At 38.3% G+C, this 24,830-nt stretch overlaps 1 protein-coding gene across 1 annotated transcript in view; it reads left to right on the plus strand.

Moving 5' to 3' along the window:
• Window positions 1-24,830, plus strand: part of LOC150080645 (protein FAN-like) — a 411,353-nt gene that overhangs the window by 92,937 nt on the left and 293,586 nt on the right. The window contains exons 8-9 of the mRNA XM_090380769.1: window positions 6,445-6,497; window positions 22,552-22,684. Coding sequence (XP_090236895.1) covers window positions 6,445-6,497; window positions 22,552-22,684 — 186 coding nt within the window. The remainder of the gene's footprint in view (window positions 1-6,444; window positions 6,498-22,551; window positions 22,685-24,830) is intronic.

A 24,830-nucleotide genomic window follows, 5' to 3' on the forward strand; every position in this document is an offset into this window, starting at 1 on the left:
AACTAAAACATCAATTTTAAAACTCATAAACTCAATAAAATAAATACATATTTACATATATACAACTACAGTGCCCTTCCTTTCCTCCACAAACCAACAGCGTTTACGAAGTACAGGAAGGCCTTGTTCTTCTCTATATACATGAAGAGCTCACAGCAGTTATATATATATATATATATCGGTGCTAATCTTTTGCACAAGCTCATTTTTCAAATCCTTATAACACTAGCCAATAATTTTAAACTTTTTTTCAATAACATGAATGAAATCAACTGATTTTGACTAAATCACACGTTCTGAAAATGAAAATGACTGTAGAAAGTTCATAGCACGTCATATTTTCATGTTATGGCTTTGTGCTCCTTTTTTCTAAATATTGTGAATTTTTGCTTATCTAAATGACTACTTGACTACTTTTCTTGTAAATTAATTGCTTGAAATAGAAATAATGACCAGTAAACATTCCAAATGGATATAAAAAAAAACATATTTAAATTTTATAAACACCTATTTGGATTTAAGTAAGCAATTAACCCACAAAAGTGGAGGCAAATATAGGAAATCGTACTACTTACAGTTATACAGTTATTTTTTCCTCTTATGAGAAGAATGGTCTTCCCTTATCAGCAGTAGTCACCCGTCATTGCTGCATCCCATCATCCTTGATACCTCTGCTATGGAGCAGAGGTATCAAGGACGGTAGAATTGTTCCCCTTGCTCGTCATTGATAAATCCCAGGTTATCTGGAAAGAAGTCCAGGTGCGAATGTAGGAAGTGTATTTTCAGTGACATTCCACATCCTAACTTTTGATAGTCATGCAACAATTCTTCTATCAACTTTTTATAGTTCTCTACTTTTTTATTCTCTAAAAACCCGCTAACAACAGCTCTGAAGGATTTCCATGCATCTAATTCAGTGGTGTTAAATTTAGTTTCAAAGATTTCATCCTTTAAAAGCCGTCTAATTCGTGGGCCTACGAATATACCCCTCCTTCAACTTTGCATCACTAATTTTTTGGAAACTGGCTTTTTAAGTACTCGAAACCTTCACTGTTTTTGTCCAGAGCTTTTAAAAAAATTTTCATGAGACCGAACTTAATGTGCAAAGGCAGGAGAAGCACCATTTCAGGTTTCACTAAAGGCATGCATTTGATGTTTCCCGGGAATGTATTCTTCTCTGATGGGCCATTCCTTCATAATATAATGATGTTCTACTGCTCAACTATTCCATAAACACAGAAAACAACAATACTTAGTAAAACCACTCTGTAGTCCAAGCAACAAAGCAATTACTTTTAAATCATCACAGATTTTCCACAATATTTCTTATGGTTTAAGGCATTTAATAGCAATGACATGCTATTATAGGTTCCTTTCATAGCCACTGGAAACAACAGTTTGATATTACTATTGTGTAGCAAAACTGATTTTAAACTGAGTTTAGAAGAATCAATGAATAATCTCCATTCTTCAGGATTGTGTTCAAACACTAGTTCATCCATCACTCCATTTACATCTTTGCAGAGAGAACCTTCCATTTGATAATAACCCGCAAACTTTTCATTTCGGTTTCTAAACACAGAAATCCTTGTGGTTTTTGCCAGCAAATTCCACTGTTGCAACCTAGATCCTAATAGCTCAGCTTTGTGCTTTGAAAGATTTAAATGTCTAACCAAATCGTTAAGTTCACTTTGCTCAATTAAGTGTGGGGTTTTGTCATTTTCAGGATATCTAACTAGGATTGTCAGACGTTGAGCAGGCAGGTATTTGTTCTTCTTCCAGAATAGTGATTTCTTTACAACTAGGTGAGGAATAGGGATTCCAATGTGTGTTACCCTGGTCTTATTGCAGGCAGAAGGTTGGGGTAGTTTTTTCCCAGCTCTATTTTTCCTTGAAAACCCCTTAGTATTTGTGAAGCAGAAATAACAATCTTCGTGACTCCGTTCTCGCCAGATCATCAGAACAGCAAAAGGCATTTCAGAATTGTTCCCCTTCATCCATTCAGTTAGATTTACATAGCACGTTATACAGCATATGCGTTGCCCATCTATTATCCTGATCACCCACGTGACAACCAAAATAAAAATAATAAGCTTTTTGCCTTGTCTGTGATTGATTGACGTTGCAACTTCACTGTAAATTGTCTACAAACATAGCAAAAACTGTTTAGCGTATTAACATGCTCATGCTATTTTTGCTCCATTTCACAAGTTTTCACAAGACCAAAACAGAACTTTAAAACATCACAACCTACCCACCTACCACTAGATCTTACAAATCGAAACTAACCCCAAAAATGTACATTTAAGGGCTAAAGACAGCTTATAAACAAGTTGTCTTTCATAGAGGCATTTGGCTGCCAGAAATACGTTTTTTAAAACTGTTTTTGCATTTTTCTAAAAAATGTGACATGATAGAAACTTTTTACTGTCATATTGATAATCAGCATTTACAAATTAACAAAAAATGCTTACTTTCACCCATGTTACCAAAACCTTGTTGACCAGTGTAATTGGCACATTGCCTTAGGACATACTTGGCATGTTAATCTCAACCACGCAGAAACACCTAATCTAGGCCACATTTTATTGTCTTGAACAGTGCCAACCCTAGAAATAAAATTGTATGTAACTCGGCCCAAAACAGACTGTCCCATTTTTCCTGGGACAGGTCTGTTTGTAATCTCTTTTGTTCTTCCTTTAGATCTTCTCTTCCACACTGCCTATTTATTCACAAGATCTCATTCCCATAATTTCCAAACAAATATTCTTCTTTGTGGCATATTCTATAGCTTTTGTGGCAATAACCAAATCTCCTGGCTCCTTTCCAGCCAACAGCTGTAACGCTTCATTTGAGACAGTTCTGCAGGCCCTTGTTACAGCAAGAAGGGCAAATCTCTGAACAGATGGGAGACTCCTTCAAACATGACTGTTGTTTGTCCTATACCCCCATGCCCCACAAACATAAGTTGGCTATGGGCAGAAAAATGCATTTGTAAAGGAAGTCAAGGGACTTCCCTTTAACCCCCATTCTACCCTGACAATTCTTTTAATCTTAGAATAAATGACACGTACTCTCTCTCCTTTAATTATTAGGCATGTGGCAGGAAAGACATATCGTCAACAATCACTCCTAGGTATCTGACCAAGGGGGCATATATGCTACAGGGTTAATAAAAATCTTCACTGTGAGTCTCTCTCTCTCCCTCGCCACTCAGTTTTCCTTTTAATATTACGATTTGGGTCTTATTATATGATCTATCCATCTTATGCTTCTTAACCCAAGTCTCCACCGCTGTGCTCTTTCTTCGAGAGCTCTTTCTTCCAAACGAACTCTTTCTTCTAGCTGCTTCCGCGACCGCCCATATATCAACAACATCAAGTCATCAGCATACGTGATTGGGTCACAGCCATTGTCGTTCTAACAGCTTGTCCATTACAATATTCCAGCTATATGGACCACCAATAGATCCCTGGGGAGCTCTTCTTGTATCCTTCTTTCTGATTGTAATAAATTTCATTATAATACTGACATAACTCTGACAAAAATAGTTCTTTAGGACACCACATATTTGTTTTTTACAACCCATCATTCTTATCTGCACAAAAAAGCTCTGCCACCACAAACAATCGAATGTCTCCCCCCCCCCCAAGTCATCAAAGATACCCAGAACATAGCTCTCCAGAGTCCATGTACATTTTGTACCATTTTCTGTACTGCATCTTCAGTGAATTTATCTCTCCTAAATTCTTATCTGAGCAAAAAAGCTCTGCCACCACAAAAAATCAAATGCCCCCCTCCCCAAGTCATCAAAGATACCCAGAACATAGCTCTCCAGAGTCTATGTACATTTTGTACCATTTTCTGTACTGCATCTTCAGTGAATTTACCTCTCCTAAATCCATACTACTTAGGACTGCACAACCCTTTATCTTCATAAACTTATATCTTCTTTCATCTTATCTTTAAAAAATTGTTGCAACGATGGTCTTTTTTCCTTTTGTATCATCCCAGTATATTCCTTTCTCAACCTTATGTACTGCAGCCTTAATTCTTCAATTTTTTCCATTATTCTCAATCTTTTCACTGTTTGGTACATCCTCATGGCACGCATAACTCCTCTCATTGCCTCCATCAACCAAACAGTCCACCAAGGTATGGCTCACTTATAATCCTGGCACCTCCTCTTCGAGCCGCTCACTGACAACTCTATCCAAAATATCACCAATGATCCTGGACTTCTCCTCTACCAATGATCCCGGACTACTTTACAGAATAATGTACCAGGCTGCTGTGTGTTAGGTGCCTCCGTAGCCAGGTGGGAAGGAGCAGCAGTGCGTAGCACATGCTTCTTGATTAGACCGGGGTTCGAGCTCGTCACCACCAAATATGGAGGATGCGGAAAGGTCAGGGAATGACCACCGCATATCCCCGAGCAATATGGCCTTAGTTGCTAATGCTCCTAAAAACCAAATAACAACAACAACAACAACAACAACAAGCTGCTGTGCAATTTTTGTCTTCATTACTATCAACTTATCAACCTCCTTAAGTTCACCTGGTCTTTGATCCCTTATTTAAACATATATTTTCGTATCTTTCTCCATATTGTTTCAGATGTTACTATTATATGTATATTTTACTCTCCTTGTAATGAAGAAAACGTTGTGGGCTGGCCCAGCGTGTTGACCACATTTAACTGATTAATTACAAACTCTTCTAACATTTCTCCTCTATTATTTGTATTCTCACTTGCCCACATTACAGAACTTGAATTGGAGTCCATTCCTATTTTCAACCTCTTCCCTTTTATTAATACTTCACTTACTTTTTCAATGTATTCCAAATACAGAGGCAAATCCTCCCTGAATTGGCAATATATATTTCCTATATCACTATTAACTTCTACACACACTTTGTGTAAGAAGTACAATTCATCCATTTGCATCACTAACTCCTTATTACAAATAACAGCAGCCTGCCAGCCATCATCATATTGGGCAATCCTATCAATCAGTTTGTAACCTTTAACAACACCATATGGTTCCTGCAGGAGGAGGGTGTCACCTCCAATTTCTTCCATTTTTTTACCTGGTTGTATCGTCACATTACAAGATCTCTGACCATTCACCTGCACTACCTTAAGCTAACTTATTTCATTTTCTTGTCTACCCATAGTCAACTCTTTTTATATTGTTCATAAAATCTTTTGTATTCTACACAGCCTCCTCTACTTCTAATTGAATGGCTGAAATCTTTTCCTTTTCTCTTACATTTTATACATATAGGATTGTCATTTTTCTTATTACAGTCTTTGAAAACGTGATCTTCTCTGCAGTGGCCACATGTGATTTTCTCTTTACACTGGTGAGCTGCATGACCATATGCTGGACATTAAAAACATTTTGGAACAATAATTATATCCTTCACCATATCCCATATAGGAAAACCACTGACAGTAAATTCTTCCTCTCCTCACTAATGGCACCTCCGTAGCCAGGTGGGCAGGAGCAGCAGTGCGTAGCATACACTTCTTGATTAGACTGGGGTTCAAGCCCGTGACCACCAAATATGGAGGATGCGGAAAGGTCAGGGAATGACCACCGCATATTCCCGGAGCAATATGGCCTTAGTTGCTAATGCTCCTAAAAACCAAAATAACAAACAAACAACAATCCTCACTAATATCTCTCACTCTCCTCGCTATTTCACCTATTCAATTATTATTCATTTTTTTTACATTTACCTTCAATATAGCTCTGACTTCAACACTGCTCTTTACTTCTTACAAACTAAATCCAACCTGAAGATTCCTTTCCCATAATTCTCTCAATAATTCTTCTTTTTTATATCTTTATGCACTTCGTATATAAACTATATGCACTACATATATAAAACTATATGTACAACATATATAAACTATATAAACATAAACTTTGTGCACTCATATCTTCGGTCCAGGCTTTTTCGGTACTCCTACAGTTTTTGATATTATGTGACTCTTTCATATCTTCTGACAAATCCAACTGCAACAGCACTTGATGAAAGTAAAGCAGTGTACAGTGGCCAAATTTTAATTATAAAAAAATGACATAATTTTATGGGCAAATCACATAATGCTATGACAGTTTAGTGAATATTTGTGCAAAACAAAACAAACATATGGAAATGCATGGTGTGTGTGTGTGTGTGTGTGTGTGTGTGTGTGTGTGTGTGTGTGTGTGTGTGTGTGTGTGTGTGTGTGTGTGTGTGTGTGTGGGCAGATGATATTTTACTCTACACACCTGCCCATACTGTATACAAACAAATCAGGCAAGTGGGTAGATAAACTTGTTATTTTGTATTTGGTATCCTTTTTTTTTATATTGCTTTTCTCTTGCAAGATTTTAATATTCTTGACAAAACAATCTACTTATTTTGTTTTGAAATTTTTGTTTCCATTAGGTTGCTACCATTGTATTATCAAGGCAGTCTCGAGTGCATTTTGATACCCGCTGGTAAGTTTATATATAACTTTCGTATTATTATCTGAAATATATTCATTAGCTAAATCATAAATTAAAGAAGTAAGTGATTATCTGTAGTCAAGCTGAATTAGTGCATTTTATATATTTTGTTGCATTTTAAAATGAAGTCATTTTACTGTGCAGTGAATTTCCATCAAATTTGGTGCATTCAAATTAAGGAAAAGTGCAACAAAAATCCACAAAATATTAAAAACAACTTAGAAGATGCCTTATGTCATTTGAAGGTTTTCAGTGGGTTGCGAAGTTTAAAGAGGGCTGCTTGTTTGTCGAATATGACTTTTTTCTCTGGCCACTTTCAAATTCAAAAACCAATAACTGAATTATTTGCCTTTACAATTTGGTCAGGAATGATTAACATTTAGCTAACTGCAAAGTTGCTAATGAGAATGGTATTTCTTATGGGACATATCAATCAATTTTAGCACAAGATATGGAATGTGATGACTTTCGGTCAAGTTTGTGTCCTCACTGTTGATTGCAGAGTGGCAAGTTCTCATGTCATTGCCAACGTTCTGCTGCTGACCCACACTTTGTTTCTTCCATCATTACTGGTAACAAGGTGCCTCCATAGCCAGGTGGGAAGGAGCAGCAGCGCGCAGCACACGCTTCTTGATTAGACCGGGGTTCGAGCTTTCCACATCTGACCTTTCCACATCCACCAAATACGGAGGATGTGGAAAGGTCAGGGAATGACCACCGCATATTCCAGAGCAATATGGCCTAATTAGTTGCTAATGCTCCTAAAAACCAAATAACAAACAACAAACAAACTGGTAACAAATCATTGTTGTATTGCTATGACCAAGAAACAAAGGCCCAGTCATCTCAAAGGAGGACTCCTCCAAAGGCCCAAACAAAGCAAGGCAATCTCAATCAAATATGAAGATCAAGTTATTGTATTTTTGGACCCACAGGGCATTGTTCATTATGAATTTGTCTCACATGGTTAAAGAGTGAACCAGGAATACTACAAAACTTATGTGCTGATTGCTTGTACTGTTCAGAGAAATGTATATCTTGAACTTGATAACATAATACATATCACTGAATTTAGGAATCTATTAGCTTAGTGTAGTATTGTCAGTTAATCAATTAATTTTATTAATTTTCATTGTTAATCAGTTAAATTGTATTTAAATGGAAATTATGCCCCAGACTAGAGCAGCAAAGCAATGGGCACAAAGTAACGGGAGTACTGTGGCTCGGTGGAGAACCAAAGGGGGCGATTCTCCAGTGTATCACACCCTAACAGAATGTGCAATTTGGAAATGTTTGCAGATCTTTCTGGAACAAGACATGATTCAGCCAAGGTGAATGTCTTTGTGTGTGATAGGTGCAGGGAGTGTGAAGATTAGACGGTAACTCAGCATTCTGAAGGGTGTTTATGAGAGTTTGACGAGTAGGTTAGATGCCCTTGAAGGAATTAACATGGGGCCTCATGAAGTTGTTGTTTGTTTGTTATTTGGTTTTTCGGAGCATTAGCGACTAAGGCCATATTGCTCCGGGGATATGCGGTGGTCATCCTCGACCATTCCGCATCCTCCGTATTTGGTGGGCACGGGCTCGAACCCCGGTCTAATAAAGAAGCATGTGCTATGCACTGCTGCTCCTGCTCACCTGGCTACGGAGGTGCCGCCTCATGAATCTCTCAGCTGCCCAACTCAATGTCAGAGCTCACACTTGTGCATCAGACAACACAGCGGTAATCTCCAAGGCAGAATACACTGGCCCCACAAGAGGTGGGTTATTGTTGGTGACTTTATTGTCGAGAAAACGGGAAATAGAGAAATATGTTGTGTGAGAAGGATAGGTGGAATAGAAACAGGTTTTTTCTGCCATGGGGCAAAAGTAGATGATATTGTAGAGCAGATATCACCTATTAAAGGCAAAAGGTGATATGTTGTACACATTGGCACTAATGATATTAAGAGTAAGAGATCTGTGGACATAACAAGTGCAGGGCAATGTTGGGAAAAAGTAGCAAGTTTGGATTGAACTCAACATATATATTCCCTCCTATTGTGTCTATAATTCTTCCCAGACACAATAGGAGGGAATATATATGTTAAGAGCCTTATCAATCAATTCAGCCCTGGAGAGGTTGGGAAAGGCTCACGGGGTAGAATTTTTCTCAATGCGGTCTGTTCTTGTTAACAGGAGACACTGTTTTTACAGGGTTAGGATACACTTGAATAGAAGGGGTGTAAGAATATTTGCTGATGCTATCAAGGCAGTGATAGGTAGGTTGGAAAACTGCTAGCTTGGGGTATACACAGACTAAACATTTAACTAGAGCTGCAAGCAGAGGTGAAAGTGATTCTTGCACTGCTACTATTAGTACTTGTGGCAGTCTGGAAAGTAAGGTGTCTGAGATTTCAGGCCCTGCTTTGTGTTATCATGGAACAAATAAATATATGGGCTGTGTTAGGGTAACTAAAGGTAAGAACATGTGCATGTATACTTGCATGTACACTGATGAGCATTGTAAATAAATATGATGAATTTGAAATACTGATTAAGCCAATTGTTTTCAACTGGGGTGCCACAACAACATTCCAAGGGTGCCACGTAATTTGGGTTTAAGTTACTTAAACTTATTATTTTTTAATTTATATATTTATTTCATTATAAAAAGGTGTACAGTATCTTTTTAATTTTGTGGTGATCTATAATTGATGTTTACTTAGTACCTCTATATAAAGAATAAAATTATATTATTATAATAAATATCATATAACATATATATTTTTTAATATTATATATATACATACAGAGAGAGAATCTGATCTAACAGGCAGAAAATTGAGTAGGGGTGCCGTTATTAAAAAAAGGTTGAAAACCACTGGATTAAGCCATCAAATGCAGACATTTTAGGAATAGCAGAGACATGGTGTGACTCATACAAGTGATTTTGAATTTGGATATGGAGAGTACATTGCATACAGGAAGGAACAGGAGAGGTAGAGGGGTTATGCTCTTAGTTAAGAAGCGTATTAAATCTAAGTGCATCCGTTGACATGAGTGACGAGTGCAATTTTGATTCAGTTTGGTGTAATATATGCACTGGGAAAACGAAATTGAGAATAGAAATGTGTTATAGGCCTAATGACTGTGATGAGTACAACAAACAGATATACAGAGAAAGCGAGTGGGCTAGAAAATCAGATTGTCTCAATGTCAGATTTTAACTTTCCAGATGATGATTGAAATCTATGCTTTGGTTACTCACACACTTCCATGTTGCAGGTAGCATGTTAGATAACAAGAGGAAGCAATACTCATGATCATGTTAACAGCAGTGATTCTTCATGCATTAAGAATCTGCAGATAAAAGACCCACTGGGTGCCAGCGATCACAATGTACTAATCTAGAATTTGATTAAAGACATGTATACTGAAAAGGGTAAAGGAAAAGGCTTTTGCTTTCATAAGGTGGTCTCAGACAGCTTTTAAATTCTGTGCAGTGGGACCAACTGATGTTACCAAAGCAAATTCTAAATGGAAAGTATTCAGGGAAGTAATCAAAAAAGCTACTAGGCTTTTCATACCAACAAATAAATGCTGTTCAAGGTGTAGACATAAATGAATGTCAGATGATCTATTGAGACACATGGCAGAGAAGAAAAGTGCATGGGATGCATATAAATTACCAGATTATATAGAAGCCTATGGTAGATATAAATTAGTCTGCAATCAAGTCATAAAGGAGATTAGTCAAGCTAAGGCAAATTATGAGAAGCATCTGGCAAAGGATACAAAGAAAAACAACAAAGATTTCTATGCTTACATTAACAGTAGAAGGAAGAGGTTGAACCAAATTGGGCTACTTGATGTCTATGGGTTAACTCTTGATGACCTTGCTCAGGTTGCAGAATAGGTAGTTTGCATCTACATTCAATATTTTATTTTATTATCCCCCTTCCCTAAAGAATTACTTATTCTATGAGGAATTCTTTAGGGAAGAAGATGCCAGAAGTTATCACAAAGTTATTTAGCTCCTCTAATGAGGAGCTAAATGACTAAACAACAATTTCTCCCCCACGAAAAGGTAAGTGGGGGGAGAAATTGTTGAAAGTGGACATAAAAATGACACCTAGGGTGGATGGAATCTATCCAATTATTAATGAAGGCAGCAAAGGAGGTAAGCAAATGCTTAGACATAATTATAAGAGCATTGTTGGAAGCTTGAGTAATTATGGACCTAATTATGGACCAACTGATGATGTTACCAACAGCAAATTCAAAATGGGAAGCATTCAAAGAACTTATCTTGGAAGCTACTAGGCTTTACATACCAACTAAGAAATATTGTTCAAGGTTTAGGCCAAAATGGATGTCAGATGAACTAATGAGGCATATGGCAGAGAAGAAAAATGCATGGGATACATACAAATTAACACATGACACAGAAGCCTATGATAGATACAAGTTGATATGCAACCAAGTTACAAAGGAGGTTAGGCAGGCGAAGGCAGATTACGAGAAATCCTTGGCAAGGGATGCAAAGAAAAACAGCAAAGAGTTCTTTACTTATGTAAACTCTAGAAGGAAGGGGATGAATCAGATTGGTCCACTTGATATTGATGGGTCAAGTGTTGATGATCCTGCTCAGGTAGCTAACAAACTAAATGAATATTTTGCATCGACATTCACACATGAGGAGTTATTCAGCGAGGGGAATGCCAGAGGTGTATTCAACTCTAGCAGTAAGCTACAGAATCTTGAAATAACTGGGAGTAAAGTGGAGGAGAAACTGTTGAAGATAAACACAAGAAAGGCACCCGGGGTGGATGGGATCTATCCAGTTATATTCAAGGAGGCAGCAAAGGAAGTAAGCAAACCCTTAGCCATAATTATATGAGAGCTTCCTTGGACTCAGGGGAGGTACCCATAGACTGGAAATGTGCAAATGTGACCCCAATTCACAAAGGAGGATCAAAGGCTGACACAAGTAATTATAGACCTGTGAGCTTAACTTCTGTTCCAGGAAAATTAATGGAGGCACTGGTTAAAGAAGCACTGCAGGATCATTTAGACAAGACTTCAGTTATAGCTCAGACACAGCATGGTTTTGTTAAGGGGAAGTCTTGCCTGACCAACTTGATTGGATACTATGATGCAGTCACAAAAGAACTGGATGCAGGGAATAACTTTGATATTATATACTTGGATCTTAGAAAGGCTTTTGATACTGTTGCACATGGAAGACTGCTACACAAATTGGAGCAGTGTGACATTGGAGGCAAATTGCTGCTATGGATAAAGGGGTGGTTGAGGGGGAGAAGACAGAGAGTGGTAATCAATGGACACTGCTCATCGTGGACTGATGTTATTAGTGGAGTCCCTCAGGGCTCAGTGTTGGGTCCATTATTGTTTTCTGTATTTATAAATGATATTGATGATGGTATATCAAGCTTAATGTCCAAGTTTGCAGACGATACAAAGGTTGGCAGGGTTGTCAAGGACACTACTGACACTATGCTACTGCAACAGGATCTGGAAAGGTTGAGCAGATGGGCTGAGAGGTGGCAAATGAAGTTTAACATTGACAAATGTAAAGTACTACACATGGGAAACAGCAACCCCAGAGCAACGTATCAACTCTGTGGTACTACACTGACAGTGGTAGAGAATGAAAGGGACTTGGGGGTGGTTGTGCAGGCAGATATGAAGTTCTCTGAGCAGTGCAGACGGGCTGCAAGAGTAGCTCATGGAGTATTGTCAATGATATACAGGAATTTTTCCAGCAGGGATAAGGAGGTGATTATTCCATTGTATAAGGCGATGGTCAGTCCACACCTAGAGTACTGTATACAGGTCTGGAGGCCTCATTTCAAGAAGGATGTAGAGCTGCTGGAACGAGTACAGAGAAGGGCAACAAGATTAGTGAATGGAACAAAGGGGTGCTCTTACGAAGAAAGGCTTAAGTTTTGCAAATTACAGTGTCTGGAGACTAGGCACCAGCGAGGTGATCTGATAGAGGTGTATAAAGCCTTGAATGGTTTAAGCATGCTCAATGCTGATGGGATTTTTCCTCTAGCTCAGAAAAATCACCTGAGAGGGCATAAATTCAAATTGAGGAAAGACAGATGTAGGATAGACGTGCGGAAATTTGCCTTTAGCCAGCGGGTGGTTGGTTAGTAGAACAGACTTCCATCCCTTGTGGTGGAGGTTGACAGCCTAAATAAGTTTAAGGCTCAGCTGGACAGGTATTTTGAACGAACAGAGGGGTGAAGTGGAAGTGGTTTTTTTTTTTTTTTTTTTGGCTGATGCTGCATAAGCTTGCTTTCTTGCATCAAATGCCTCTACTAATGCTAATGCTAATGTGCCACTCGGACATTGAAGATATGGATTTTGAATATGATGCTCATTATATTCAAATAAACAGCATCTATATATTTTCTGTATTTTAGAAATCTCCCTATTGGTGAAACAGTTTTATTTAAAAATTAATAAAAATGATTATCCTTGGTGCTGGTAAAGCACACTGTGATCAGAAATGGGTTATTTTCATGTAGATTTAACCTGATGGTAGTGTGCATAACGTTGACAGGCGACTCTCGAAAATAATTTTCCTGCATTAAACAGCGATTAAAAATGTGATCCCTTGTTTTTGTGGCATTATTGTGTCCCTCCTTTGTCTGCCAGTTTGATTGACACAGTCAGCTCCTGGTTAATCTCCATTGCTAAACCATCCGATATCATAATTTGCAAGCCAGAGGCAATATCGTAACCAACATTGCTTTTCTCAAGCTTCTTGACTGCGTTCCAAAGAGGGCAGCAGGTTAATTCATGACCTGGCCCCTCGCCCTTCAGTTTTTGCTGCATGCCTCTATAGATTAACCCCAGGGGCTCACATCTGGTGAGTATGGGCTTGGAAAACCCAGGGTCTGAGCTGGATATCATCATTCTTCTCTTTCTTGGTGATTCCTTTCTACTTCTAACACACTCTCTCTCTCTCAGGGTAACTTGGGGAATTTTTTTTTTTTTTTTTGGCTGGTGCAGCATAAGCCTCAGGCTTCCTTGCACCATGTGGCTAATAATAATAGTAATAATAATAATAGTTAGCTTAACATCTGTCCCAGGGAAAATAATGGAATCACTGGTTAAAGACATAAGGCAAGACCATCTGGAGAGGCATGTAATTATACTGCAATCACAGCATGGATTTGTTAAGGGGCAGTCTTGTCTAACCAATCTGATAGGTTTCTATGATGCAGTGACCAAGGAACTGGAAGCAAAAAATTATTTTGATATCATATACTTGGATTTCAGGAAGGATTTTGATACTGTTGCACATAAAAAAAAACCTGTACAAACTGGAGCAATGTGACATTAAGGGCAAGTTACTGCTGTGGATAAAAGGATGGTTAAATGGGAGAAGACAGAGAGTAGTTATCAGTGGGCATTGCTCTTCATGGAGTAATATTATTAGTGGAGTTCTCCAGGGTTCACTGCTGGGCCCAGTTTTGTTTTCAATATTTATCAATGATATTGATGAAGGTATATCAGACTTAGTATCTAAGTTTGCAGGTGATGCAAAGGTTGGCATGGTGGTTAACAACAGTCATTAGGGTGAGCTACTGAAATAAGATCAGGGAAAATTGGATCGATAGGCTGAAAAATAACAGTTGAAATTTAACATTGACAATGCAAGGTACTGCCTATGGGTAGCAGCAACCCCAAAGTAACTTATCAGCTATGTGGTGCTACACTCGGATAGTGGAGAATGGAAAGACCTGGGGTTAATTGTGCAGTGAAACATGAAATTCACTGGGAAGCGCAGACATGCTGCCAGGACAGCTAACAGGGACATAGAATGATTATCCCTTTATATTTAGGCCATGGTTAGGCCACATCAGTACTCAAGATGTGATGCCTTAAGTCCTTCCTAAAGTGAGGCCTCAATTTGGGTCACCTGGCAGGTTGCCGTATGTAAAAATTAATTATTGACTTTTCACTGGTTAAATAGAAATAGTTGAACATTGACAAAGATCGTGATATGTGAGAACTTGCTGATCTTTGTGACAATCAGTGAGGATGCAAGACACAGACTTGGTTTAAATGCATCATTTTTCTAAATCTTATGTTAAAATTGATTTTGTCCATAAGAAATAGCAAGTTCATTGTAAATTTCATTGATAATTAAATGTTGATCCTGATCAGATCACAAGCACATGATTGAATCACTAGCTTTTGAAGTTGAAGGGCAGCCTAAACAAGGATCATCTTTGATAGACAGTAATATATATATATATATATATATATATAACAGTCTTTTTAAAATTTTTCAAACTACTGCAAGTCTTCATATGACGTGTAGCATCTTCTCTGAAAGACGTTCTGCATGTTTCATGGTTTCTCTGTTGCACTTTTCCCAAGTTGAAGCAAAATTCAATGCAAATTCACTGTCCAGTAAAATCATTCATTTGAAAATGTGACAAAACACTATTTATTCAATGCCCTAGTGGGCTTGCCACAAGCTTAGTCTACCCCCTCAGGTCCAAACCACTGCCATTTTTTTTTTTTTTTTTTTATGTAGACCCCAAACATGAGAGGTATTAGAACCTATAGTACTGTACTTGGGTTGAAGGTTGAGAAGACGAAAGAAGATATTTGTTGACATCGAACTTGAACTTCTGTAGACTGTAATTTTCAGGAAATACGTATGAAGGAAGGTTGTTCCAGAAAAAACGGCAGCTGAATGAATAAACGAGGAAGATGAAAAGTTGGTTCTATGAGTTTGAAGTTAGACAGTAAATGGATGTTGGCTGGTGGCGGCACGTGTTCGGACTGTTTTGAAAGAGAGAGAGTGGGAATTATAGAAGCCAATTCAGAAGAACAGTGCCAATGGAAGTATCTGTAGAAGAGGCATGCATCAGAAACAGTACGTCTATGAGACAGGGAGTGGAGAGACTCTGTTAGAGATGAATCATTAATTAACCTAACTGCCCTCTTCTGATGGAATCTAGAAGCCTGAGAGGTTTTGGGTGCACCACCCCAGATGTGGGAACAATATTCCATGGTAGGGCAGATTTGCGATTTATACACAGTGACCAGCTGTTTGGAAGAAAAGCAACGCCTAGAGCGAAAGAAAAAACCAAGTCTTTTTAGAAGCAGAGAAAGCAATATTTGTAATGTGCTTGTACCAAGAGAGATTAGAAGTCAGGGTAATCCCTGACTTCTAATCTCTCCTAAAATTTTGCCTAGAAATCGGAGTATCACCAAAGATAAGCATAGGAGCAGAAGAATCCTTTTTGCGAGATATAAGACAAGACTGAGTTTTAGAAGGGTTGACATCAACTAAGTTGTCTTTGCCCCACTTGAGAATTACCTGGAGATCGGTATTTAAGGAATTGGTAGCAGATTTTCAAGAAGTTGAAGCTGATTGAGCAGGGCAAGGTTTCTCAAAATGGAAAGTGGAATGCAATGTGCTATCATTGGCAAAACTATGGATAGGATTTTCAATCAATGGAAGATGGTCATTAATATACAAGAGGAAAAGAGTGGGGGAAAGAACTGAACCTTGGGGGACACCGGCATTGGTGGAGAAGTTAGAAGACAGAGAGCCATCTACCATCACCCTCAGTGAGCGATCAGAGAGAAAACTGGATAACCAATTAATGACTCATCTCTAACAGAGTCTCTCCACTCGCTTTCTCATAGACGCACTGTTTCTGCTGCTTGCCTCTTTTACAGATACTTCCATGGGCACTGTTCTTCTGAATTGGCTTCTATAATTCCCGCTCTCTCTTTCAAAACAGTCCGAACACGTGCCGCCACCAGCCAACATCCATTTACTGTCCAACTTCAAACCCACAGAACCAACTTTTCATCTTCCTCATTTATTCATTCAACTGCCGTTTTCTGGAACAACCTTCCTTCATACGTATTTCCTGAAAATTACAATCTACAGAAGTTCAAGTCCAATGTCAACAAATATCTTCTTTCGTCTTCTCAACCTCCAACCCAAGCACGGTACTAAGTACTATAGGTTCTAATACCTCTCGTGTTTGGGGTTCACATAAAAAAAAAAAAAAAATTACAAAAAAACAGTTGGCAAACCATAAGATGGAAGCTTGTTTAGAAGACCTTTATGCCAAATATGATTGAAAGCCTTTGATATGTCAAGAGCAACTGCTTGTGTTCCACCGAGCCTTTCCATCGAATTAGTCCATAAATGGGCAACATAAGCCAGAATATTACCAGTGGATCGACACTGACGGAATCCATACTGGCGATCATTGATCAGACGGAAGGTTTCTAGGTAGTTTAAGAGTTGGCGGTTAATTGATTTCTCCATTACTTTAAAAAGAGTAGAAGTAGTTGAAATGAGACAATAATGGGATGGGAGGGATTTGTCACCCTTTTTTAGGAACTGGCTGGATATGAGCAAATTTCCAAGCAGAAGGAAAAACACCTTTGGAATAAGAAAGTGAAAAAAGGCGGCAAAGAATAGGAGTAAGTTCAGGACCACAGGTTTTGAGAACAAGTGGAGAAATACCATCTGGACCTGGAGCTTTCTTCGCATCAAGATTCATCAAAATCCTTCTGACATCCTTTTGATGGAAGATCACAGGAGGCATTGAATGGAGCGTGTTGGGAATGGTGGGAGGTGTTTTACCAAGATCATTAATACAAGAGTTGGAAAAAAATGGGATGCTAGCAGGTCAGCTTTATCCTTGACAACAGAACCATCTGGTTTGGACAGAGGTGGGAGCAGAGATGGGCAAAAGTTGCAGCCAATAGCTTTGGCAAGAGACCAGAATACTCGGCTGCCATTAGGGCAAGAAGCAAGTTTTCTACTCTTAGCCTGTTCAAACTCTAGTTTGAACTGATTAATAACTGCTTTACAATTGTTGCGAGCTTTGGTGTAGGCAGAAAATGAAATTAAAGAATTAGAAAGAAGCCAATTACGATATGCAATGTTCTTCTCTTGAACAGCTTTAGCACATTTATTGGAAAACCAAGGTTTAGATAAAGAACGAGATTTTAAAGTGGAGTGTGGGATAAACAATTCCATTCCTGCAAGAATAATTTCACTGACACGGTCAGAGCAAATGTTGACATCAGAAGTTTTGAAGCAGTAATCCGACCAAGGAAAAGAAGAAAATAAATCTCGCAGGTCATCCCATTTTGCATTCTTGTAATGCCAAACAACACAAGGTCGGGAATAGCCATGAGATAAAGGCTCCATTGGAGAAGAGACAATCATCAAGTTTTGATCTGAGGTACCTAAAGGGCCACTCACTTTGACCGTGTACTTAGAAGGGTTGTTTGTGAAAAAAAGATCAAGTGTGTTGGCTGTATGGTTAGGATTGTCCGGTATTCTTGTAAGTAAATGAACAATCTGTGCAAGGTCATTAGAAATTGCAAAAGCCTCAGCATCTCGACCAGCTGGGGTCGGTGTGACTAGAAAACGGGAGCCAGCTGGAGTTGTGAACATTAAAATCACCAATGAAAATTACCTCACTGTTAGGAAAATTGTACTGGAGAAAATCAAGTTGCAAAGAGAGAGGAAGTCAAAAAGCTCCAAGTGATTAGTGGAGTTGGGAGAACGGTAGAGACAACAGAAGAATTTGACACAATGAAATAGAGAGATTTTAAGCCAGAGAAGATTCCAAATTGCCAAGTCTCTGACAGGGAATATCAGAATGGACATATGCACAAGTACCACCTTTGAAGCGAAAGGAATCATACAGTGAATAATTTGGGCATCTGAGATGAGCAGTAGTTGAATCAACCGATAACTGAGATTCTGTCAGAAAAAGTACATGGGGTTTGGCAGACTGCAAGTGGAAATGGACATCATTGGGATTAGAATTGAGACCACGTATATTTGTGAAATGAATTAGAAAGTGTTTGGGAGGTTTAGATCTTTTTGCAGATAAGCTTGCTCTATTAGTTTGACAATTCATGGTGTATTCTATAGTAAGAAAAACTGGGTGGGACATGCTGTATGAAGTAATGAAATTTTTGGATATGGCATAGACATGATAAGAATATACCCAGATCCTTGAAATAACATGGCCTCAACAATACCCCCGCATACACACTACCCGGACTCCCTCCAGTCACTATCTGACAGAGTAGAGGTAGCAAGATTATACACTAGCTGATCCGGAAGCTTCTTAGAGTGTTACCGATAGGTTCGGTCCAGTGTACTAACTAGCGGCCGGCCTGCGTACACCATTTTAGAGCTGTACCCTCAAAATGTAAGGAATAATGGATCTCGCCACTATGTTCATCATAACTTCAAAAGTCATCAATCATGTTGCATGATGGAAGAGATGGGAAAGGGTTGACCGGAACTTAGCTCTAGAGACTAAGCATGGGTTCCACCACTTCAAGCCTCCAATAAGCAAAGTGGTGGTATTACACCAGTTGATGAGAGTCATCTACCACCTAGTACTGCCTGGTAACATAGAGGGGTGCCATTCCTCCATGTGGTGTGGGCGCCACACCTTGACCCCTGCTTACGTTGGTTCACACCTGGGTTGTCACCCACCATGTACTTGTGCATGGAGGTTATAACCAGGATTACTAATAGTTCCACCATTGTGAAGGTGCAAGCAGTGGATTTGGCTGTCACAGACTGTCCAGACTTCGCTGAAATTAGGTCCACTTGACTGGAGTGTCACCCGAATATCAGTTCCATCAGTGTTTTAGACTCCCAGGTAGCAAGTACAGCTTGTCTGACATATCTGAGAGAATGTCTGTGACAACCTCAAGGACCAAGGCTAACACACTGAACATCCCAAGGCTCACATGGCTCATTGATGAAAGGAGACTCGTCACAACGGTGAAGATCTTGACCGGTCTCATCTCCTCTTCCTCCTTCTGAGACAACTGTGATTAGAGGATCCCGGTGGTGCATCTGGGGGCAATTTCACAGCAATGCCCGCTTGAAATGCACCTTCACCTGTTGGACTAGTTCCATCCTCAGCAGATGTTATCATGTGTCTAGGACCTAGATGTTGACCTCAAAAAGTTCAGTGAGGATTGACAATATAGAAAGAGAATACTCTGTGGTGGGTGACCAAGGCTACCGCTATTCATTATAACCTGAATCCTGAGCAATGTAAACTCCTACTGAATTCAATTCATTGTATATAATTATGCAATTCAATGTATATGTTTATGTTATGTATTTTTGTAACCAATTCTAGCACTTTATTTTATCTGTTTATTATTATTTTATTTATTTATTTTTTTGGTTTACTGGTGCAACTTGTCTTTATAGTACATTGTTAACCCCTGGCCACTGTGCTGTGACAGGCAGTTGCAACTATACTACTATGTAAATCAGCATCTATGTGTTACAATAAAGATTCTTCTTCTAATTCAGAATGACTGCATAAACAAATGATTTCATGCATTACTTATCTAGATGAGTCACTGATCATGTTTCAACATGCAACACCACACAATTTCAAGATACAAAGTCAGTCAGTCCCTGAACTTTTTCATTGCACCTCATATAACACTTTGGCTATAAATTGCCCTAAATAATCTTTGATCTTTGCCATTATAGGAGATTTTACTTAGAATGTTATAATCTTCATTTGTTTGCATTCTTCTTTAAAATTGAAGATTTTTTTGTTTTGGAAAGTTTTTCCAATTCTTATGCTTTTTAATGGTAATTTTCTGTACCAGATCTAAAATGTCTATGCCACTAGTTTATGATCCTTTACAGCTAATTAACTTAGAACTTTTTCTTATGCATAGCTTGTCTTTATTATCTCTCCCTTTGTCAAAATACTAAGCAAACATCCAATCCACTTTCATTATTGTTTTCAATAATGTAACTAAGGGTACATTGAACAAATATAATCATAATTAAAGCAAAATTGTACTAAAATCTTACCAAATATTAAATAGTAGTTATTATTTGTTCTGGTCAGTAAATCTTATGCTTATGTTAAGTACAAAGTAAATATCATAAGCAGAGAGAGAGAGAGAGTCACAAAATTTCAAAAAAATGGTCATATATTTGTGATCTGTATTTCACAATATTTTTAAATGACAATTCTGGGAATGTTTAGTATATCCTTGGAAATCAGGAATATGTTACCACATTTACTAAGTACTAATTCCAATTTAATCTGGGCTTTATTATTGATATTCAAAATTTAAAAAAATTTACATAATAACAAGAGATAAGTATAACTTTGAAAAAATTGTTAATAAAAATAAGAATTAAATTTAAGGAAATTTAATTAAGAAATAAAATTTTAAAAATTTGTTTAACAGTTGCCAATTTTACTTGGATATAAGGTATTATACAGGGTGTTTCAGTTAAACGTTTCAGAACTTCTAAGAGGGGTAGGGTACATCCTGACAACTCGAAATCATATAGCAATGTGGGGTCGGAAATGCTTTCCTGAAGCGGTGTTGTACACAGAAGCACCATAAAAAGAAAAGAGACCGTAAGTGAGAAATCGTTTTAATAATACATGAAAAGAAGCAAAAGGTACATGGATTAAAGTAAGTGTTCGAAGTTTCTTCCACGGGCTACAATGCACGCCTCACATCTCCGACGCATGGACATCCGAACATTCTGGAATACTCCAGGCGAATTTCGAATTTCTTCGGCAGCTACTGCGATTCTTGCAACCAGCTCCTCAGCATTGTCAACAGGGTGTCATAAACTAGCGATTTCACATGACCCCAGAAATAAAAATCAAGACATGATAGGTCGGGTGACCGAGCAGGCCAATGCACGGGACCACCACGTCCCATCCACTGTTGACCAAATGTGACATCCAGGTAGTTACGAACATCTCCGCTATAATGGGCAGGGGCTCCATCGTGTTGGAACCACATTGTCTGTTGCGTCGATGCAGAAATCTGTTCATCTCTTAAAAGTTGTGGCAATACTTGCTGCAGAAAGATCAAGTAGATAGGTCCGGTTAGACGACACGGTAACAGGTAAGGGCCGATGAGGTGAACTCCCATAATACCGGCCCATACATTGACCGAAAATCGAATCTGTGCTGCACGACATCGTATTGCATGCGGGTTCTCGACCGCCCAGATATGGTCGTTATGCGTGTTGAAAATTCCTTCCCTTGTGAAGGAATTTTCACGGTCATATGAAATCGCTAGTTTATGACACCCCTGTTGATAATGCTGAGGAGCTGGTTGCAAGAATCGCAGTAGCTGCCGAAGAAATTCGAAATTCGCCTGGAGTATTCCAGAATGTTCGGATGTCCATGCGTCGGAGATATGAGGCGTGCATTGTAGCCCGTGGAAGAAACTTCGAACACTTACTTTAATCTATGTACCTTTTGCTTCTTTTCATGTATTATTAAAACGATTTCTCACTTACGGTCTCTTTTCTTTATGGTGCTTCTGTGTACAACACCGCTTCAGGAAAGCATTTCCGGCCCCACATTGCTATATGATTTCGAGTTGTCAGGATGTACTCTACCCCTCTTAGAAGATCTGAAACGTTTAACTGAAACACCCTGTATATAATAACATGGAAATTAAAACGCATTCAGATAATGACAGGAAATTATAGGAGGAAAAGCTTAAAATTTCTCTTCTGATTTTGTTATAAAGTCAGAAAATAAATATTATTGCTATTTAAATCATAAAGAAAATGCTTAAAATAAAATTTAAATTAAATCAGTTCTTTAATTTACAGTTTTTGCCCTAAATTTCTTAAATGACAGGTTGCATATAAACTATAAAAAAGATATATTTTTATTAGTCCTCAATATCATGAATATGGAAACTTCAAATAAATTCTTATTCCTGCTAGTAGGAATTATAGAAAAGAAAAGTGATCTATACAGTAAATATGATTAATTTGCTTCTTGGTTATAATGTACCCATAGTTTTGCTTTTAAGTATATTACCAAACATCATTATGACATAAATTATTTAAAATTTAAAAATAACTTTAATTCTGTAGTTTTTTGGAATTAGAGTAAGCATTAAATAATTTGCTTATTTTTAATGTATTTTTATTTTAATTGGTTATTTAATAATCTTGTTCATTTTGTATACAATGAAGGCTGAAAGATCTTTATGAGAAGATTGTCCTAAGAACTGCAGGCAACAGAATAACTCCATTAGTAACTAATCCAGGGAGGATTTTATTAACATCACTACGTTTGTACTTCCAGCCATATAATAATGTAGAACCTGTAAGTACAGTTGTGTGTGTGTGTGTGTGTGTGTGTGTGTGTGTGTGTGTGTGTGTGTGTGTGTGTGTGTGTGTGTGTGTGTGTGTGTGTGTGTTCACTTGATACATCTGTTTTCATTGGTTGGGTGATAAGAGAATGTCTATCATTGCTATAATAAATGAATAGATAAAGAAAACATCATACATTTTGCATGCTGAAAACCTTATTTTATATAAAAAAAAGTTCATAAACCATATCTAACCTATGCAACAAATTAATCAGTAGTTGTCCACAATAAGCAGCAGCCATCCATGATCAATCCACTGCGGAATGGAAGCCTCCTCAACAATTCATGTTGAGGGAAATGGACCTAATCTGCCACATTGGTCCTGTGTAGGTTGGCAGATCGATTATATTTAGCAGTCAGGAGCTTGAACGCCGGTCTACTCAAAGGGCATGTGCTACTGCACTTCGCTCCTGACCACTCGACTACAGAGGCCATTTTATGTATTACAAAATATCAATTGCTTAATGTCACATTTGCCAAAATTTCAAAATGGCTATTGAAATTATGCCTTGGGAAGGTTTGGAGAATAGTATAAATTTTTTGTAAATGATAAATTAGCATTAGCATTAGTAGCGGCATATCATGCAAGAAAGCAAGCTTATGCAGCATCAGCCAAAAAACAAAACAAAACAAAAAAAAAACTGCTCCCATTTCACCCCTCCATTCATTCCAAATATCTGTCCAGCTAAGCCTTAAATTTATTTAGGCTATCAACTTCCACAACAAAGGATGGAAGTCTGATCCACCAACCAACTACCCGCTGGCTAAAGGCAAACTTCCACACATCTATCCTACAACAATTTCCTCAATTTGAACTTATGCCCTCTCAGGTGATTATTCTGAGCAAGAGGAAGAATTCCATCAGCATTGAGCATGCTCAAACCATTCAAGGCTTTATACATCTCAATCAGATCACCTCGCAGGTGCCTGGTCTCCAGAAACTGTAATTTGCAAAATTTAAGCCTTTTTTCTTCATAAGAGCAACCCTTTATTCAATTCACTAATCTTGTTCCCCTTCTCTGTACTCTTTCCAAGAGCTCTACATCCTTCTTAAAATGAGGCCTTCAGACCTGTACACAGTACTTAAGGTGTGACCTGACCATTGCCTTATACAAGGGGATAATCACCTCCTTATCCCTGCTAGAAAAATTCCTGTACATCATTGACAAGACACTATGAGCTACTCTTACAGACCATCTGCACTGCTCAGAAAACTTCATATCTGCCTGCACAATTACCCCCAGGTCCTTTTCATTCTCTACCACTGTAAGTGTAGTACCACAGAGTTGATACATCACTCTGGGGTTACTGCTTCCTATATGTAGTACTTTACATTTGTCAATGTTAAACTTCAGTTGCCACCTCTCAGCCCATCTGCTCAACTTTTCTAGACCCTGTTCCAGCAGCGTACTGTCATTAGTGTCATTAACAACCCTGCCAACCTTCGTATAGTCTGCAAACTTGGATATTAAGCTTGATATACCATCATCAATATCATTTATAAATGCAGAAAGCAACAATGGACCCAACATTGAACCCTGAGGGACTCCACTAATAACATTAGTCCACAATGAGCAGTGTCCATTGATTACCACTCTCTGTCTTCTCCCACTCAACCATCCCTTTATCCATAGCAGCAATTTGCCTCCAATGCCACACTGCTCCAATTTGTTCAACAGTCTTCCATGTGCAACAGTATCAGAAACCTTTCTAAGACCCAAATATATGATATCAAAGTTATTGATCTCAATTATTATTTATTCCCTGCATCCAGTTCCTTTGTGACCACATCATAGTATCCAATCAAATTGATCATGCAAGACCAATTTGATTGGATACTATGATGTCACCCTTAACAAACCCATGCTGTGTCCGAGCTATAACTGAAGTCTTGTCTAGATGATCCTGCAGTGCTTCTTTAACCAGTGCCTCCATTAATTTTCCTGGAACAGAAGTTAAGCTAACAGGTCTATAATTACTTGAGTTGCCCTTTGACCCTCCTTTGTGAATTGGGGTCACATTTGCACAACTCCAGTCCATGGGTACCTTCCCTGAGTCCAAAGAAGCTCTCATAATTATGGCTAAGGGATTGCTTACTTC

The sequence above is a fragment of the Mastigoproctus giganteus genome, chromosome 9 (genome assembly GCF_048544385.1).
Source record: "Mastigoproctus giganteus isolate SK-2022 chromosome 9, ASM4854438v1, whole genome shotgun sequence".
NCBI classification, from domain to species: Eukaryota; Metazoa; Arthropoda; class Arachnida; order Uropygi; family Thelyphonidae; genus Mastigoproctus; species Mastigoproctus giganteus.